The following is an 18,327-nucleotide window of genomic DNA, read 5'->3' on the forward strand; positions in this document are numbered from 1 at the left end:
GATTATTTGATGTAAAAATACATGACTGTATGTGAAAATGAAAATGATATAATCTCCTTGCCCAATTCATAATAAGATGAGCTGTACTGGGAGAGGCATCAACAAAATATCTGCCTGCCTTCTGTCTAAAACATGCAGTAGTACCATACAAAGAAACAGTGCTGCTATACCCTTGCAGCCTTGATTTTGCCTGGGATAGTGGGCCACTGCAGATCACTGTATTTATTAAGACTCATTGGGGCTTAGGACGAGATGTACTAAGCCTTGAAAAGTGATAAAATGGAGAGTGAAAAACATTCAATCAATCAGCACCTACCTTTTATTTTTCAAACCCAGCCTGTCACATGGCAGGTAGGATCTGATTGGCTGATGGCTTATCACTATCTATTTTATCACTTTTCAAGCTTAGTACATTTGGCCCTTAGTGTTCAATGATAACACTCTGCACTCATGGGGATACATTTACTAAGATGAGAATTCTACTGAAGATGGGGTGTTGCCCATAGCAACCAATCAGAGCCTATTTATTATATTCCAGAAGGTGCTAAATAAATAAGTAGAATTTGATTGGTTGCTATGGGCAAAATCCATCTTCAATAGAACTCCCATCTTAGTAAATTTACCCCATGAGGTCCATTTAAGTGAAAGCCATGGGTCTTAATGAAGCACCTGCACTCTGTCAATTACAATAGTTCACCTTAACCCTCTGACTGATTATAATTCAAAGAATGCCAACATTTAACATTGTTTTGTATGGTGATTCCAATGCAGCATTTTATAACTTATCTTCTTGTGAGCTGGAGCGTTGAACAGACATGTATCATTTTAACTAGCTCCCCCCCCCCCCCCCCCCCCCCCTTATAGAATTCAACAGAATCACTGTTAGTTTTGATTATATTACAAAAATTATCATTATAATATCCTTAGTGCTGCGGTGATGGAACTAAAGGGATAATTTCCAGTTTAAAAAATAATGTGTGTAGTGTCTTTGTTGTACATTAATTTGCAGATCATCTTATTATAAGTTGAGTCATTTTAGTTAATTGTTGATCTTTTACCATTTTAATATTGATATTCTTTTTATTGCAATAATTGTTGTGCTTTTACCCCAGCTACCTGAATGCAGCATCAGGAGAAGTAGATACAATCCCCAATTCCCTGACATTGTTAAGACAATTTTGTGTATCCTGTGCTTCCATCAAAGTGTGGAGAAATCGACTGTCAGTAATTTGTTACACTAACGGAGACTGGGGTGAATAATTATCGCCTGGGGTCAATCAGTCTAAAGCGTCTGAGAGTAGAAACCCAGCCACGAGCATCAAATGCTTTCCTGATGAATAAAGGTGGTAATAGAGGATTGTGTGTGCTCTTTATGTCTCTGCCTGCTTACTCTCGGCAGCCCTGGCAGATTTAGGGATGGGGTGAGACAATGAGCGTGAATAACCCTGATGTGATTTAGAAACCTCAGGGGAATTAGTCAAATTAAAATAAACAGATTCTCCGCAGTAGAAGCCGGAGCCTAGAGTTTAATTTTTAGCAAACATTTAACCAGTTCACCATTGTGCTTGTTGCCACTTCTGCCGAAAACTCAATCTCAGCTTATAAACAGAAAGTGAGACATGATGGACATTGCAGGAGGCCATTTTACTCATTCTGCTGCCTGCTAGAGCTACCAGCTTGGATGGGTGCAATAATCATACTTATGTCTTTATTCGGTATACAGTCAATATTGCACTTTAGAAATAGCCATGGACTAGGCCAGACTAGCACCACATCAGCTTCATGGACCTCGTTAAAGCTCTCCGCCTGTGAGAAGGTCCAGCTTAGGCCTTATTTTAAAACAAAAAGGCACACATCTCCCAGATAAAGCCTTCTGGTCACCTCAGACAGTGGTCACTCTCATTACAAACTCTCTGTTTGTGCTAGTTTGACTTCTCTGTTCATGTTGTCTAAGATGGCTAAGAATGTGAAAGAAGGTGTAAGCACAGTGGTGGTCCGAAAGAGCCCCCGCATGGCCATGGCTATTGTTACCATTCTCGCCAGGGGTGGCGTTATTGGCTGTGTCAGCAGTGGTGGAGGAGTTATTAGTCTGGGATGGATTACGCTGGTTTGTCCGCTGACTACTCCCTAATTTCTGATCCTCCAAATCTTTTGACTTGTCATAGTTCAGAACTTTCCATTGTTGATTCACTGCCTGCCATCGTTTAAATATCCGATAAACCGAGGGTCCCTCGTGGATAATCAATCCTGAAAAACAAGACAAAATACAGATCAAACATCTCATCACACAGAATCACTCCCTGCCTACTATCAAGATATATGAAGAAGATCAAGGAAATTAAGGGTGAAATGTAATAGGATGAGAGAATCAGAAAGTGAGAGATTTGGGAAAAAATCTCCAGTTTTTTTTTAAAGTGGCAATCATTTAAACTTCAAAATCAAACTGGCTTTGCAGTGTAAATGATTGCCACTTTAAAAAAACCTGGAGATTTCTTACCAAAGCTCTCACTTTCTGATTCTTTCATACTAATACATTTTACCCTAAAAGTCAACATTTTGCCTAGAACATCACCTTTTTTGCATCTTGCATCATTGTCACAAGATGTTTCTCAGAATTTATTTATTCCCCAGACCCTTTCTTTCATACTTACCTCGTCCCCCGATGTCCACGGCGGCCTCTGGGTTCCTCTTCAGTGGCATCTCCAGTCCCAGAGAGATGCAATCCACCCCTGGGACCAGAGATGCCGCTGAAGATGACCGATTGTTGCCATGAATGCTTGGGGCACCGTGGATGTCGGGGAACCATCAGGGCACCAGGTACTATTCCAAAATCTGAAATTATCCCTCATCCAAAATGCTTTTTGTAACGAGAATTTTGAATAAAGGATACTCAACCTGTAGTTACTAAGCTCCGGCATTCAATATAGTCTGGTGCTTTGACCAGGTAGGCACAGCTTATGAACTTATTTTCAAATATGTTCTGAGAGGGATCCAATCATATCCCTCTCAGTGTAAACTGGTGCAAGTCAATAACCTGTAAATCCTATCAAAAAGGCAGTTCTTATTGGGAGGGCTGTCCTTTGTGATTTTAATCACATTTGTAGATACATACCTGTATCAATAAAACGGATAGGTACCCAGTAAATGATGGGATGTATCAAATCCACGATGCAGAGGGAGATGTATCCAATCTTAGACAAGAGGACAAGAAGTTGCCCATAAATAACTAATCAGCTGTTTTATATTATTTATCTAGTACATTCTATAAAATGATAGCAATAAGCTTACTGGTTGGGGAACTTCTCTGCTATGTCCCTCTCCAAGTTTTGATAAATCTTCCTCTCTGAGTTCTGTGTTTGATTGTTCTTTTATTAATGCCCTGCCATTGACAGAAGAAACTAAAAGCACACCTGATGCAAATTTAAACCAGGCACTGCGACAAGGCGGGGTTCAAAGGGGACACGCATAACAGGCTCAGGGTTCATGGGGGAATGGAGACTCTAACACAAAACATAGGGCCGCAGTGACCAATGGTGCTTTTTAACCCCTTCACTGGTGTTTATTTTTAGGGAGCGCTACCTACTGGGCAAGTTTTTTCTTGGGAGTGCTCCCTAAAAAAAAAAAAACACCACTGCAACTTCCGGGTCTGGGCAGCACCGCTGAACAGTCCATCAGCCACTGCCGAGGCAGGGCCAGGCAGCAGGAACCGGGCAGCTGCTAAAGCTGATCGCGACGCTGATCTCAGCGCTCAGCTCAGTGGTGCTGCCTGGCGGGAGGGAGCACAGGCAGTGGCACTCGAGAATTTTCTGAGTTTGCCAGTCTGCGAACATAACCCAGAAAATTCTCAGGAGTGCCATTGAAGAGTTTAAACTGCGTGCACTGGCTGCACCACAAAGGTCAAAGGCAATTAACAAAACAAATATATTTATGGGGGGCCTTTGATCCTGGATGTCACAGGATCTGTGGTATTCGTTCTTCAAAACTAATATGCACATACAGAAAATAAGTGAATGTGACCAGAACAATTTTTTGTAGAAAAGGACATTAAAATGTTCAGTACAACAAAATTCTACTGCACTTGACCATTTATAATCATGATTGAAGAGGCAGGGGCCAGGCCAACATCTATTTAATCCTAAAATTTAAATGAGGTTCCTGTTAAATGATGCAGGAAGATTAGGGAGTACAAATGGCTCTTAATACCAGTATAACAATGATAAACTGAAATCTCTCCTACTATTAGTGGCCCTTGTTTGAGTAAAGGAGGAGGCGGGGAAACTGGGGCGCTTCTAAGTGTGTACATATAATTAAAATTAAGCGTTCACCAAAATATTCATATGCAGGAGTGGTTTCATTCATTTCTTTTTCATTATTTGTGTTATGACGCCCATCCTTTTATCTTTTTGTGGATCCATGGCTCCCTGATGTAATATATGGCTGTGTAATAGCGTCAAGCAGCTCCTGGCTGGAGGCGGCTTTAAAGAAACAAAGAATTGAGCATACAATAACCTTTATCTTTGTATCAGTACTTCTTCAATGAACGCCTCTCGTGTACTCCGGATGCAATCACAAATGCCACTGTGACGGAATGAAACTAACAGCATCTGTGCACCAGAATCAATCACTCCATAGAAATGAACAGTGCCTTGTTTTTATTTCCTCTCTTTTCCAGTGCTTAAAATTGGGTATTGATTTCTCGTGCTGAGATCAGGAATCAGTACAATGAGAGATAGAGGGATGGACCAGCTGCAAATTGACTTGTTTGTAACAAAAATCACTGTGTGGAATAATGTGAGAATGATGAAAGTGAGATGGGAGGTAGGCCCCTCTCTCCTCCGCCCCACCTCCTCCATCATCTTAAAGAAAGATAAGAAAAAAAACTTATCAGTTGCCCATTATTTAACAATATAGATCTGAGGGATGTTGCGGCATCTGTCACCTACACTGCACATTCAGTAGGAATCAGTGACATCACCAAGCAACAAGACACATTTCTTATACAGAAAATATAATCCAATCACAAAAGCTGTTTAATTAACAATGGAGAGGGACTGGGGGGACGGGAGAAGGACGGGCAAGCAGCTCTGGTCTGGGAATGCCCCTAGCGTGGCCAAAAAAGGGGGCGTGATGCATGACCACCCCCTGTACCGCTAGGTTACACACCCAAACATTAATGTCAAATCCATTTTCATGCATATTCAGGGGCAACGACAGCTCTGCTGGGTCTGGATAATTAAAAGGGGGCATGGCCAATCTTGGAGGGAGTGGTGAATCAGCTATGTAATATGTGCGGTGTGAAGCCACTTCAAATTCTGCGGGGGGGGGGTATTCACAGGGTGTGATCACTCCCCCCATCTCCAGCACATCACGCAGGGAGAGAGGACTGACTGTCTCTGAGTCAGAGTTCTCCCTGAAGAGACAGGTGAACGAACAGGCTGGCTGGGGGAATGTTAGGGAGCAGGAGGACCCAGGACCCCTCAACAGGCCCAGAGAGGGGAATTACACAGTGGCACCTTTACTGGGTAGGGGGTAATTAAAAGGTACACACAGTGGCACCTGTGTAAGGAAGAGGGGAAATCTATTCGTAAATCTTCCCTATTTACGAATAGTATTTCGCCAAAAATACAGCTGTTGCTAGTCGTATTCATTTGTATTAAGAATAGGAATATGACTGAGTCGTATTCGTGTTCTTAGTAAATTTCCCCCTATATGTACTGCTGACTAATGCCACTGTGAGCCCTCCTTCATTGAACGGTGTCCTTTAAAACAATTAAATATGCCACAAATAACAGGGGGAGGGAGTGTCTTAGGCCTGTGTGCCCATCCCCTAAATATACCACTGCATGACTGCATGTTATACATAGCTACCAAGATTTTATATATGTGAAGCAGTACCAAGGGGCAGATTTAGGATTGCTCACAGCGATTCGAATTCGGCTCCAGCACCGATGGTCATGGTTTGAGCATGTGCATTTCTGAGCATGTCAACGGCTTCATCGAGTTACACAGTCGTCAGGCTGTTCCTTGCGGGGAGGAAGGGATAGGAGCGGAAACAGGGCTGCAGCAGGGGAACACCATACGTTTCATGGGCATCTTCTGGGAACGTAGGCGGGCCATGATGTCAGTGCCCGCACCCTCTTCGGTGGACTCCGAGGAAGATAAAAGTCAAATTATTTATTTTCCCTTTCAGCCGCATGCAAAGGGATGTGTTCACGTATGTTAATGAGGGGATTCGATGGTGGGGGGTGGTGGCCGTTCGGACGGGCGGCATTTCGGGGATCACTAAGCAGCAAACAACCGCTGCTTAGTGAGCCTTGCTGACTCAGGCCCCAAATGCCCTGTGTAATTCACTCACAGAGGGACTACAATTGCCTCTTTCTGATAGATGGAAGTGAGCGAGGAAAGTATCTTCTCTGTTGTCTGGACTATAGAGATATCACCTAGGACTCCTTACCATATACTGTAACTTTATCTGAGAATAGAAACATGTCACTGAGTGATAGCAGTAATCAGGGGCGTAACTATAAATCCCCCCTGCCAAAAATTTTACTGCACCCCCCCCCCTCCCGCATGTCATTTTGGTAAGGCATATATATACACACACACACACACACACATGCGCATATATATATATTCACAATGTACAGATGGAGCGCCTCTCAACCAGTGCTGGGACTCACCAGAACGCCCCTGCTAGCGAGCCGGCGCTCTATCTGACTGGGACGCGCGAGCACCCCACACGCACGCGCGTCCCTTTTTCCAGGCGGCAGGGGACTTGAACCCTGCCCGTCTCCGTTTCAGGGAGACGTGCAGGTTTAGGGGGGAGCGGAAAGGTGGGATCAGGCGGCATGGAGCACCGTAGTAAGGGAACGCAAGGAAACCTTCAGATGTGGCTCTCACAGCGCCGGACAGCCGCTATCGCAAGCCGCCATTATCTACATGAAGCTTGCGTTCCAGCGTCATGACGCTGACACGCAGATGAACCACCTTCTACATCCGGATCTCTGGCTTCCGGTCTGAACGGCTTCCGGCAGCGGGCTCCCCGGCGTCTGTACGAGCACGCCACACGGTAATGTATCACCCTTTATAAGTTTGATGTAAACTCACTGTTTTTGTTAGTTTCCTGCACCTTGACAAAGGGGCTAGTCCCCGAAACGTTGGACCGCTTGAAATACACCTTTTGAAAAAACCCACTGAGTGCCGCCGTCTGTGTATATACTTCTATACCACCGGGCTATATATATATATATATATATATATATATATATATATATATATATATACATACAGATGGAGTGCCAGTCCTTCTTGCAGGGCCTGGCGGTAGATGCGCGTGCATCCCCTTACTACGGTGCTCCATGCCGCCTGATCCCACCTATACAGTATGTATGTATGTATGTGTATATATATATATATATATATATATATATATATATATATACATACTTTTTTATACTGGTGTATAAAAAACAAACCTCTGTTATTAACAAGTTTTTCACTGGGTGGGACGACTTTCTCTGTCCTGTTCCCTCACTTTCTCTCCTGTTCTTGCCTCCTGCGGGCTTCCCCGGCTCCTCTCCAGGCTCCAGCGTGTGACGTAATGACGTCACACGCATAAGAGCAGTTGAAGCTGAGGCAGGGACCAGCAGACACTGCTGCTTCCCCTGCCTCAGTCTGACACTACAAGGCCACGCCCCCGGCCGCCCACCCCCTCCCATTGGATATCTCGCCCGCCCGTCAAATTATTAATTTTTTTTACATATTCATCATGGCCGCGCCCGCGCCGACTCAGCGAGCGCACGGGCAGCGGCGGGCAATGGCAGGCGGCGGTGGGCAGACGTGGCAGGTGGCAAGCAAGCAGCCGCATACTGTGTAGTGTGCGCAGCAGGACACTCACTTGTCCAGCACCCGGCTCCCCCGTTCCTGCTGTCTGCAGGCACTATTCTCTGCCACTAAAGTCCAGCAACCAGCGCCCACGCAGCCCCCGCTCCCCAAAGCAGCAGCGGGGGCTGCCTTACGGTATCTCCGCCACTGGCAGTAATATATCTGCTGAGGCAGGTGCAAGGAACGCTAACAGGATGGGAAGTACCGTATATATAAGTCGACCCGAATATAAGCCGAGGCACCTAATTTTACAAAAAAAAAACTGGGAAAACGTATTGACTCAAGTGGGACCCTCACTCGAGTATAAGCCGAGGGGGGCTTTTTCAGCATAAAAAATGTTCTGAAAAAGTAGGCTTATACTCGAGTATATATATGGTAATCAGGTCAGACATTCACTGCTAATGCTAGATAAGACCAAATGCTGACAAACCTATCAGCTTCTACATTAAAGACCATGCAATCTACATGCAGATAACGGAGTGCCATATGCCAAAAAAAATAAAAATAAACCCCCAACTTAATATTAATATAATGCTGATCAAGAGTCCACCCAGGAATGCCCCCTGCCTGTCAGTCAAGCTGCTAGTGTCTCGGCGAAGGAAACATTTGCTGAAGGCGCTCATAGCCGGGGCCTGCACATGCACATTAGACCCCACCATCCACAGAGGGTCTAAATCGGCCGCTGTGTGACCCATGGTATCATGCAATCCAGGCACCATAGGTCTGTGCAAGAGACAAAAAATCTCCATCCTCAGAGGGAGTTCATGGCTCAACCATTTCTCCACAATCCCGGCAACACTTCTCCAGTTTGAGAAACGGATGCCGTCACCGCTCCCTCCCCGCCCACAAGCAGCATTAGACTTTCAATTGTGTATGATGCTGTGATTCCTACTAGATTGTAAGCTCCTCAGAGCAGGGCCCTCTTCCCTCCTGTTGTTAAAGCCCTCTTCTCTTCACATTTCACTCACAGCTCTCCTATACTCAAACACTCAAAAACCATCTTTGCAGAGGCGTAGGGAGGGCGGAGCCACCAGAGCTCATGCTCCGGGCGCCAATTGGTCGAATGGCGCCTACGGCCTGCCCCCCCTCCGCAAATGATCCCTGCACAAGGATCATACTAAATAGTACTAACGGTGGGCAGCGCGCACGGCCCGGCGCCTGCCTCCTGCCCTGCTCGCCCCGGCGGTCCCTGCCGCCAATCGCAACGTCCGGGCGGCTGACTCACTCCTCTGTCCTCTCTAAACTGCTGCTGCTGCTCGGTCCGGCTTCCGGGCAGCACAGCGCAGCAGCACCCCAGACTCCTCTCAGAGTCACCTGTCACTCGCAGAGTGACTCACTCCCTCCTCCCTGGCTACAGCAGTGTCATCAGCCTTCCCAAGCGCTGGCTGTAGCCTGGAGGAGAAAGTTTTCTGCTGCCGCCCTGTTATCTCGTTATTCAAGGTGGATTTTTTTTTAAAGCTAATTAATGATGTTAATAAACTTAGTAATAAACTTGAGGTTTGGGGGATTCGTGAGGCCCGGGGGAGGGGAGGGGGGAAGTGAATCTCTCTGGCTCCTGCTGTCTTTATCTGTATATATATATTTATTTATTTACAGCTGTCAGCATCTTATATAGCGCAGCAGATTCCGTTACAATGTCTTATACAGGGTTGCCGACCCTCCCGGAATTCCCGGGAGTCTCCCTGAGTCCCCCCTGAGTCCCCCGAATCGCGGCATGTAAATGACACAATCCGAGGGTCTCAGAGGAGGGGGCGGAGCTAAAATGGCACAATCGTGTCATTTTAGCCCCGCCCTCTCCATTGAGATCAGTCATTTGTACTATTTCCTGTAATGGGGGCGGGGCTTAATGACATCACAGTCAAGCCCCGCCCCCCGATCGGGTAAGGAAAGTCTCCTCTCCGGGCTTCTCCCGGAGAGGAGCATTTAAAAATCGGCAGCCCTGGTCTTATATAGTGCAGCAGATTCCGTTACAGCGTCTTATATAGCGCAACAGATTCCGTCAGTGTCTTATATAGCGCAGCAGATTCCGTCAGTGTCTTATATAGCGCAGAAGATTCGGTTACAGCGTCTTATATAGCGCAGCAGATTCCGTTACAGCATCTTATATAGCGCAGCAGATTCCGTTACAGTGTCTTATATAGCGCAGCAGATTCCATTACAGTGTCTTATATAGTGCGGCAGATTCCGTTACAGCGTCTTATATAGCGCAGCAGATTCCGTTACAGTGTCTTATATAGCGCAGCAGATTACGCTACAGTGTCTTATATAGCGCAGCAGATTCCATCACAGTGTCTTATATAGCGCAGCAGATTCCGTTATAGGTTCTTATATAGCGCAGCAGATTCCGTTAGCCACGCCCCCAATTTATATGGGGGGGCGCGAAATATGCCCTTGCTCTGGGCACCATGGCACCTAGCTACACCGCTGCATCTTTGTCCACATACTCATCTCCATCATTGGCCACAAGCCTCTAGTAGTACATTGATTGAGTCCTCACTACTTATATTTAAGCTGTAATGTGTATTGAACTGCAGCGCTCTTTGCCTGTACTCTTTTTTTATTTATTCAATGTAATGCTAAATTTTGTCTCCCTGTACTGTTCCTTTGTACGGCACTGCAAAACACTTGTGGCGCCTTATAAATGAAATTATAATAATAAGAGTCACATCCAATAAGTACATTAATGAGGTCACACCAGGACTGGTGACTGCCTGACACAGATCCACTAAACATAACTCGAACACAATATTAACATGTTTCACATATAAAAGTACCCTACACCATAATATATTAACAAATTATTGTTTATTATTGTGAATTTGAATTATTATTATTATTATTATTATTATACTAATTATTTATTATTATTCATTTTTTTGTATTTAATTTTGTATTTATTTTATTATTTTCTACTTCAAATATTTATTTATATATTTTTTTTATTGTTTTATGTTTATTGTGATTTATTTCATATCTAGTTATTATTTATTATATTGCTATTTTATTTATGGTTAACATCTATAGAAGTGGAAAATATCAATATAACAAACATTGCAATACTCATGCTCTCATTGCAAAACAACAACAATGAAAAAACAAACAAAAAATAGAATTATAATAAAAAATAAAAACTGAAAATTGGCATACATGGGGATGACCACAAGATGCTTTAGGGATCGTATGGCCAACCACAGGAGCAGCATACAGGCCACATTAGACACTAAAAAAGCTGACCAACCTGCTCCCCGTCATTTCTTGCAGAGGGAGCCAAGTCTCCGATGTAGACTAATTGATGGGTACCCCAACTAAAAAGAGGAGGAGACTGGGATTTAATGTTATGTAAGGCAGAATCTTGGTGGATTTACCGATCGGACACCCTGGCCCCAAGGGGACAAAACGAGAATAATTATTTTTCCATCGTTTTGTGCTAGGAGATTGGACTTCTACACATTTGCATTGAAGAGGAGTTGTTCTTTCTTTTTCAAAGGAACATTGTATATTGTCTTTTTTTGATTGTACACAAGAAGTATTTTTTTTTTCAAATGTTTAAATTTTTATTATATTAATTTTTAATATTAATTAAATTGTTGTGGGGTTTTTTTTCTGACAGAACACGAGTATTGCAATGTTTGTTATATTGATATTTTCCTCTTGTATAGATGTTAATCATAAATAAAATAGCTATATAATAAATAATACCTAGATATAAAATAAATCACAATAAATATAAAACAATAAATAATAAAAAAATACAAAATATAAACAAATAGGTACTTGTGTATTTTGGCGGCGCCCATCGCATCGCATACCATAAGACATACGATGGTATGCGATGCGACGCAATATCGTGCGATATTTTACAATGCCATACAATTTTAAAATTGTATGGCATTGTATATGGCATACAATGCCATACGATGCAATGCGATTAAACATTGTATAAGCACTCTAATGGGTGCTTACAATGTTAAATGCACCCCCACGCCACCCCCCCACTATAAACGTGAACCCGAAGCGTGGCGAGCGCAGAGAGCCCGCGAGGGGCGGCGGTACGCGTCCTCCGAGCTTTTCATACCCCCACTATCCACGTCGGCGTGGAGATGAGAATAAAAAGTGTGGCGAGCGTAGCGATCCACCGAGCCCGAAGCGTGGCGAGCGCAGCGAGCCCCACGAGGGGACGCGGATACCTGTGAAGCCCGCGAGGGGACTCCGATACCTGTAGGGTGCTTATACAATCTTTCATCATATAGGGGCTAAAAATCGCGTCGCATCGCATGCCATCGGGTGCATGGCATGCGATGCGATTCGATTAAAACATTGCGCAATGGAAATCGGGGGCGCCGCTATAATACACAAGTACCAACAAATATTTGAAGTAGAAATTATTAAAATAAAAACTAAATACAAAATAAAAAAAAATACAAAAAATAAGAAATAAAAATAAATAATAATTAAAATTCACAATAATGAACAAACAATAATTTGTTAATATATTATGGTGTAGGGTACTTTTATATGTGAAACATGTTAATATTGTGTTCGAGTTATGTTAAGTGGATGTGTGTCAGATCGTCACCAGTCCCAGTCCTGGTATGACCTCGTTAAAGTACTTATTGGATGTGTCTCCTCCAGTTAGACACACAATTTGCATTTGAATGCACACAGTTGTGGGCGTCTAAGTTGGTTGGTATTGCCCACCACATTAGGATAAGTCTCAAATAATAGTTTGAGGTACTTGTGTATTATAGCGGCGCCCCCGATGTTGGTCGTGCGATGTTTTTATCGCATCGCATGCCATACACCCGATGGCATGCGATGCGATCCGACGCAATTTTTGCCCCCTATACGATGAAAAATGGTATAAGCACCCTAAAGGGTGCTTTTAAGCACCCAAATGGGTGCTTACAATGTTCAATGCACCCCCACGCCACCACCCCCCCCACTATAAACGTGAACTTGAAGCGTGGCAAGCGCAGTGAGCCTGCGAGGGGCGGCGGTACGCGTCCTACGACCTTTTCATACCCCCACTATCCGTAGATAGTGGAGCGGCGTGGAGTTGAGAATAGAAAGTGTGGGGAGCGCAGCGAGCCACCGAGCCCGAAGCGCGGTGAGCGCAGCGAGCCCCGCGAGGGGACGCGGATACCTTCACAGGTATCGCGTCCCCTCACGGGCTTCACAGGTATCCGTGTCCCCTTGCGGGGCTCGCTGTGCTCGCCACGCTTCGGGCTCGGTGGCTCGCTGCGTTCGCCACACTTTCTATTCTCAACTTCACGCCGACGTGGATAGTGGGGGTATGAAAATGTCGTAGGATGCGTACCGCCGCTCCTCGCGGGCTCGCTGCGCTCGCCACGCTTTGGGTTCATGTTTATAGTGGGGGGTGGCGTGGGGGTGCATTTAACATTGTAAGCACCCATTAGGGTGCTTATACAATTTTTAATCGCATCGCATCACATTGTATGGCATTGTATGCCATATACAATGTCATACAATTTTAAAATTGTATGACATTGTACAACATTGCGCGATATCGCATCGCATCGCATACCATCGCATGCCTTTTGGTATGCGATGCGATGGGCGCCGCTATAATACACAAGTACCTAGTTTGATATTACTATTGTTCACGCAAGCCGGGCACTTCCGGTTTTACCCGGAGTGCGGCAGTGCATTCCACCAGCCTAAAGCTGCCTCCAGGCATGCGTTCCACGGTATGAAGAGCAAGGCTGTTTGGCTACACTTTTCTATCAGGATGTGAGGTATAAATACCGGGACTGGGAGGCTGTGTGACAGGCTCCAATCCATTGAGAATCGTGATCTGTTGACTTGAATAAAGCGATTATTGCAGGTGTCCCTTCAGTGTTTGATGCTGTTTTCTTGACAAAGGTCCCTGATGTTGGACCGAAATTTTTTACGGTTTATACAGGTTCAATACCTTTCTTTGCTGTTTGATACACGGATTAAATAAGCTACTGTTTAAAAAAAAATAAAAAATTGTATTTGGTGAGTGCTCTTTTCCCTCAGTAGGGTTGCATAATGTGCAATGGGCATTATGGTGTGTGGCATAATGTGCAATATGCATTACAGATTGTGTGGCATACTATTTAATGGGCACTACAGTTTGTGTGGCATAATATGCAAGAGGCATTGCTATAAGAAAAAAAATGACTAGGGAAGGGGGGGCATCAAAACATAGTGTTGCTTCATGAATCATATCACCTAGCTATTCCTCTGGGTCCAGTGCATGCTTAAAGTACTGAACATCTGTAATTTGCGTAAACTGGTTCTTGTGAATGAGTCCTGCACAGGGCCGCCAAGAGAGGCAGGGCCGGATTAACAATGGGCCTGATGGAGCTACAGCTCCAGGCCCACTCTCTAAATAGGCCCATTTTGTAGCTGAGGGCCAGGGCTTTCCAATGAGCCCAGCCCCGCGTCGCTAGCCCCCCGGGAACCGGAGATACCGTCAGGCAAACCTGGAACGTTTTCCCCATAGGATAACATGGGACCCGCTAATTCCGACCTCCACCCGGTTCCAACAGCTGCCAGTTCCCCCTCCGGCATCACAGAAGCTTGAGGTTGATCTCAGTCAATTGTAGTTCCGCCCTTTATCTACATACATCAGGTGAAGATTCAGCCATCTTTCTTAATCCATATATGAGGGCAAACATGGTATACACAAACTCCTGTAAAGGAGTTTCTTAATTTAGCCTAATTTCTGCCAATAACAGAATCGACTACTTTATATAACTTCCATCCTTCATCTTTATTACAGTATATCAGGTCGGGATCTGGCCATATATAAAGAGACAAGAATAAGACAAACATACCTATAACACGAAAAACATGTGCAGAAGCATTGTTTTGATATATAAGGAACCCTTACATAGGTCGGAATTTTTTTTAAATGAATAATGTGTGGTGCGCGATCAACAGCTGCTGGCACAGGGTTGTCAGAGTCTGATTAATATGAAAGATAAAAAATGGAGATGTGCCAAGTCCCAAATACTGGACAAGACGGTTCTCAATTAAAATATACAAATTATTAACTACAATACTAAGGTGAATAATTAGACATTAAAACTCAATGTGCAATATTTAAAACAATATATCACAGGGATATTGGGCGTGATGTTGGGATCTCCAATGAGAATAGCTGACAAAGTAGATTGTATATTACCATCCAATTTCTTCTGGTGAATGATTGTATCCAGAAATGGGGTGACACCAGGGCCGGATTAACAATGGGCCTGATGGAGCTACAGCTCCAGGCCCACTCCCCATTTTGTAGCTGAGGGCCAGGGCTTTCCAATGAGCCCAGCCCCGCGTCGCTAGCCCCCCGGGAACCGGAGATACCGTCAGGCAAACCTGGAACGTTTTCCCCATAGGATAACATGGGACCCGCTAATTCCGGCATCACAGAAGCTTGAGGTTGATCTCAGTCAAGCTCAAATCGCTGGGCCTTCAATCTGATACCTGGTCCATATGAGTAAATTAATTCTAGAGATATTGCGGGTAAACCAATTTTTTTCAGTTCTGAAATGTAATTTCATGGCTGTTCATGTTGTATGAGGACAGATTTCTCTGGAAACAAACGGCCCAGTTTCACGGTACCAAAATCATTCGAAGCCCAAATGTAAATGGGTCAGTTGGTTCCGAAGATATAGCTGGTTATTTAAAGCGGGCGGGGGTGGTTTTCTCTTGGCTGATGTAAAAGGGGCCAGTCCGGGAATGTCCCTGCATGATCCTGGGACCATATTCCCGGGTAAATCCCTGCATTTTCTGGTGTGAAAGGGGTATTATTTCAAATAGCAGTGCTCTAAATAAAGCCGGGCAGCCCCCTGCTCTCTGCCTGGCTGTTAATGGCTGTTAATGGCTGTCATTTCTGCCCAGCGAAGGCTGTCCCCAAGTTACCACGAGCATGTATTCCCCCTTGGCAATGAGCATGTAATCCCACATGGCAACGAGCATGGAACCCCTGGCAATGAACATGGAACCCCTGGCAATGAACATGTAGGTAAGCAACACATACAGTATGTAGCATACATTTTAATAGGCATTATGGTGTTTGGCATAATACGTAATGAAGATTATCGTGTGTGTTTTAACATGTAATGGGCATTATGGTGTAAATTTTTAATGCGCGCCAATGCCCCTATTTATGAAGCATATTGTGCATTATTTCTCAATCTGTTTGGTATAGCGCAGGCATATCCAAACTATGGCCCTCCAGCTGTTGTGAAACTACAAGTCCCATCATGCATTACCACAGTTTTGCTATTAGGGAATGCTAAAACTGTCAAGGCATGCTGGGATGTGTAGTTTCACAACAGCTGGAGGGCCACTGTTTGGATATGCTTGGTGAAGTATGTATTTTGGCTCAATCCATGTGGCACAATGTGAGTTTTGCCTTAATCTGTGTGGCATAATGTGAATTGTGACTCAATCCATGTGCCATAGTGTGAATTTTGGCTCACTCGGTGTGAATTTTGGCTCATTCCATGTGGCATAATGTAATAGAGGCAAGTACAGTATAAGGGGGTTACTATTGTGTTGCATGATTTGTATAAGGGGTATATTGTGTGGTAAATTTAGGTGACCACACAAAAGGTGCTGAAATGTTGTCTACCAAGTTTCGGCTTTCAGTATTTTTTTATGACTGTAGTGCCGCCTCACCCCGCAAGTATCTTAGGACATCGGCACATTGGAGTGCACCCGTCAATATATCTCCATGCATTTTTCTTATGCCAGCCCCCTGCCTTTTCCAGGCATATATAATTAGTTGAAAGTATATACACAAATACAGACACACCCATGAGCAGATCATCCAAACAGAACACTGGTCATGCCACCCACATTATTCGGTGCTGGCCACAATCCCTATTATTGCACATAATAGGCCCTTGATCGTTCAGCTCCAGGCCCATTTAGACCTTAATCTGGCTCTGTGTCCCAGGCCGGCCGCCTGTTACATTGACATTCTTGGCCAGATTCCTGGCCAACCACTCGTGCCTCTAGGGGGGAAGGGGCAGGCCGCGGTGGACGAAGGACTGCTACTCGGAGGATGGAGCCTCAGCGTGGGGAAGCAAGGCAGGGCAGAGAGACGGGAGCCGCAGCAGTGGAGCACGGACCCGGGCCTAAAAGCAAGTTACAGTACTACAGATGGCGCCGGGCTCATCTTTCCAGGGGATGGCGATGGCGACGCCATTCGCCATTCCCTGCTCCGGCGCCATCTGTGTGTCGGAAGGGGACGCGCGCGCACGAGGTGTGCGCGCGTCCCCTTCCGACGGTGCTGCCGTCCTCGTCCGACGGGCGCCCGGTGCCCACACCGGGCGCCCGCACCCCCCCACAGCCGCTTCGGGTCCCCCCAGCCCCCCTCGAGCGGGAGGCGGACAGTATTGCGTCCGCCTCGCCCGCCGGCCGCCCGGATACTGAGACGCACGTGCGTGGGGGACGCACGCGCGTCTCAGTCAGATGGCGCGCCGTGCTGCTGGCGGATCGCCAGCGGCATGCTGCTGGCGATTCGCCAGCAAGCATAAGGCCTGCCCCATCTGTATGTATTGGGTGTTATAATGGGGGTGGGGGATCTGCCTGTGGTGTCCTGGTATAATTATACAGGGGGAGCAGCCTGTGGTGTCCTGCCAGGACACCACAGGCTGCTCCCCCTGTATAATTATACCAGAAAAGCCTTGATGTAATTATACAGGGGGAGCTGCATGTAGTGTCCTGGTATAAATAAACAGGGGGAGCAGCCTGTGGTGTCCTGCCAGGACACCACAGGCTGCTCTCCCTGTATAATTATTCCAGAACAGTCTTGGTATAATTATACAGGGGGAGCAGCCTGTGGTGAAAGGTATAATTATACAGGGGGAGCAGCCTGTGGTGTACTGCCAGGACACCACAGGCTGCTCCCTCTGTATAATTTTACCAGGACAGTCTTGGTATAATTACACAGGGGGAGCAGCCTGTGGTGTAAGGTATAATTATACAGGGGGAGCAGCCTGTGGTGTCCTGATCTTTGAATATAGGGGAGCAGCCTGTGGTGTCTTCTTGTTATTATGCGGGGGAGCAGCCTGTGGTGTAAGGTATAATTATACAGGGGGAGCAGCCTATGATGTTCTGGTATGATTATACAGAGGGAGCAGCCTGTGGTGTCCTATTCTGTTATTTTAATACTGGGGGGCAGCCTGTGGTGTTCTGATATTATACAGGGCAGCAGTCTGTGCTGTACTGTTATTATACAGGGGGAGCAGCCTGTGGCGTCCTGTTATTATACAGGGGGAGCAGCCTGTGGTGTCGTTATTATGTTTTTTTTTTATTAATACATATTTTTTTTACTGAAAAGCCGCCATTTAATGATGCGTTGTTACTTATGGGCCAGTGCTCTGGACTTGGCCCCCAGGCTAAAAGTTGCCAGCCAGCCCCTGCTTATTGTCCAGTGGTAGCACA

General features: G+C 45.4%; 1 protein-coding gene across 1 annotated transcript in view; it reads right to left on the reverse strand.

Annotated features, from left to right (window-relative positions):
• Positions 1-862: 862 nt before the first annotated feature.
• The window catches only part of MARCHF4 (membrane associated ring-CH-type finger 4), a 110,402-nt gene continuing 92,937 nt past the window's right edge, over positions 863-18,327 (reverse strand). Inside the window, exon 4 of the mRNA XM_083153681.1 lies at positions 863-2,247. Coding sequence (XP_083009807.1) covers positions 1,883-2,247 — 365 coding nt within the window. The 3' untranslated portion in view covers positions 863-1,882. The remainder of the gene's footprint in view (positions 2,248-18,327) is intronic.

Source organism: Crinia signifera, chromosome 7, assembly GCF_055691185.1.
Source record: "Crinia signifera chromosome 7, ASM5569118v1, whole genome shotgun sequence".
NCBI lineage: Eukaryota > Metazoa > Chordata > Amphibia > Anura > Myobatrachidae > Crinia > Crinia signifera.